The sequence below is a fragment of the Anarrhichthys ocellatus genome, unplaced genomic scaffold (genome assembly GCF_004355925.1).
Source record: "Anarrhichthys ocellatus isolate YVR2014 unplaced genomic scaffold, GSC_Weel_1.0 scaffold21, whole genome shotgun sequence".
Taxonomy (NCBI): domain Eukaryota; kingdom Metazoa; phylum Chordata; class Actinopteri; order Perciformes; family Anarhichadidae; genus Anarrhichthys; species Anarrhichthys ocellatus.
Window position 1 is genome coordinate 6,823,730 of NW_022280051.1, and position 2,537 is coordinate 6,826,266.

At 40.9% G+C, this 2,537-nt stretch overlaps 1 protein-coding gene across 1 annotated transcript in view; it reads right to left on the reverse strand.

Annotated features, from left to right (window-relative positions):
* The window catches only part of tymp (thymidine phosphorylase), a 5,582-nt gene that overhangs the window by 1,399 nt on the left and 1,646 nt on the right, over nt 1-2,537 (reverse strand). The window contains exons 4-8 of the mRNA XM_031859218.1: nt 2,145-2,243; nt 1,702-1,831; nt 1,141-1,259; nt 693-855; nt 273-500 (exon numbers count right to left, since the gene is read on the reverse strand). Of these exons, the coding sequence (XP_031715078.1) occupies nt 273-500; nt 693-855; nt 1,141-1,259; nt 1,702-1,831; nt 2,145-2,243 (739 nt within the window). The remainder of the gene's footprint in view (nt 1-272; nt 501-692; nt 856-1,140; nt 1,260-1,701; nt 1,832-2,144; nt 2,244-2,537) is intronic.

A 2,537-nucleotide genomic window follows, 5' to 3' on the forward strand; every position in this document is an offset into this window, starting at 1 on the left:
TTGTGTATTTCTTGTGTATTTCTTGGTGTATTTCTTGTGTATTTATTTGTGTATTTCTTTGTGTATTTCTTGGTGTATTTCTTGTGTATTTCTTTGTGTATTTCTTGTGTATTTCTTGTGTATTTATTTGTGTATTTCTTGTGTATTTCTTGGTGTATTTCTTGTGTATTTCTTGTGTATTTCTTGAGTATTTATTTGTGTATTTGTTGGTGTATTTCTTGTGTATTTCTTGTGTATTTCTTGTGTATTTCTTGGTGTATTTCTTTGTTTACCGTCTGCAGGCGTCTTCAGTTCCATCTGATGCTCAGACTTTCTCAGCACGCTGTAGTAATCTGTGTGGGCGGAGCACAGCGACCGAGCCGTCTCATTGGCCACGCCCTGAGCCTCCATCATGGCCTGGAATTTGGACAGAGCAGCTCCACCAATCACAGCGTCAGAAATCCGCCTTCTGCCCTCTGATAGGTCGGACACCGAGCCAGTCATCTTCAGCAGCAGGCTGCCTGCAGAAACAGCAACAACACTTCAGTTCAGTGAGGCAGCTAGTTAATCATAAATGATCATTCTTCATCCAACTACAACTTTCCACTTACGACAAATAAAGCACAATAAGGATGTAACTCAAACCATAAATGTCTTAAAGTCTAAACCAGGACTTCCGAGAGTACTTCAGGGAACAGAAATAATGTCGTTACCCAGAGTGGTGACCAGCTCCATCAGGTCGTCGGGTCCTTTCCCCTTCAGCGTCTCCAGAGACTCGATCACCTCCAGACTGTTGCCCACACATCCACCAATCGTGGCGTCCATCCTGCTGAGGATGGCCCCCGTACGCATGCCCAGCCCGTTCCCCACACGCACCTGAGATAAGACACCAGCGTCATCATCAGATACGTAATAGTTATTACATCATGGATTCATCTGCTGATCACTTTCTCCAGTAATCGATCGGTTTGCTTTGTTACAATAGTGAGAAATGGCTAAAAGTAACACCTTCACAATGTTTGTTTAGTCCAAACCTCAACATTTATACGAATACATTAAGATGATTACTAATACTTTAACATCATTATTACTAACACATTTACATTATTAACAACACATTAACATATACATCTCAATATGATTGATGTTGAATGAACGTACTAATAACTGTGCGAGTTCTTTAGCGCTGTGCAGGTCTTTGTAAAGAGCCGCTCGTCCAAACTTGACGTCCAGCACCAGAGCGCGCAGAGACTCGGCTCCTTTCTTTGAGACGATGGAGCCTGAAACCACCAACACGTTCATATTCATATTCATATTCATATTCATATTCATATTCATATTCATATATCCAGCTCAGCAGAGCGGCTTCAGCAGTGCTTCACTGTAACGTGTGTAGTTATGAAGGACTCAAACTGTCATTATAATTATTAATTATACATTGTAATATTAATACATAAATATATAGAGAATTAAATAAAAACTGAAATAAATGTAAACAGAATAGAAGAAGTTGGGATATAAGTAAATATGCTAATAAATAAATACAAATATTTGTCAAATAAAAATATGCATTCTATTGATTTTTGTATTGCTCTACAAATATATTTATTTTTAGATTAACCTGCACATTCATTTGATTTCGAGGCTTTTATTTCTATTTCTTTAATATTTTATACATATTATTTATTGTGTCATTTATTTGGTCTAATAGCGGTTCAGTACCAGCGATCAGTGGGAGGCTGTCCACGGTGCTGGTCACGTCCCGCAGAGCGTACAGGACTCGATCTGCAGGAACCAACGTCTCCGTCTGACCCACAATGCAACAGCCCACTGAGCGCAGGATCTCCAGGATCTGCACAGTCAGCACATTTAAACCACCATTGATGAGTAGAATACAGAGGTGCAGAGAGAGGAGAGGAAGTAAAAGGTGTTCGTAGACCTGAGGATGAAAAACTGTCGAGCAGCTAAAGATCTTTAGATTCAGACGATCATTCTGTCATTTTATTTCATTTTGTTCTCGTATGAAAACGCACAAACATATCATACGAACCGTTGTATGAGTGAGAACATGTTAATAATATAATGAGTACTTTAAGTATATTCCGATACTCATATTTGAATCGGACTTATTAGTATTTTCTTTCATCGCTGTTTGTTTCTTGCACCTGAGCTGCTGATTGGTGGACGTTGAATCCCGGAATCGATTCCAGTTTATCCAGAGTTCCTCCCGTGTGAGCCAAGCCCCGCCCACTGATCATCGGCACCTGACAAGCACGCACGCACACGCACGCACACACACACACACACACGTGGTTATGACATCACAGACGTACAAGTAGACGTACAGGTGTGATGAGTACAGGAGTGATGAGTACAGGTGTGATGAGTACAGGAGTGATGAGTACAGGAGTGATGAGTACAGGAGTGATGAGTACAGGTGTGATGAGTACAGGAGTGATGGGTACAGGAGTGATGAGTACAGGTGTGATGGGTACAGGAGTGATGAGTACAGGTGTGATGAGTACAGGAGTGATGAGTACAGGTGTGATGGGTACAGG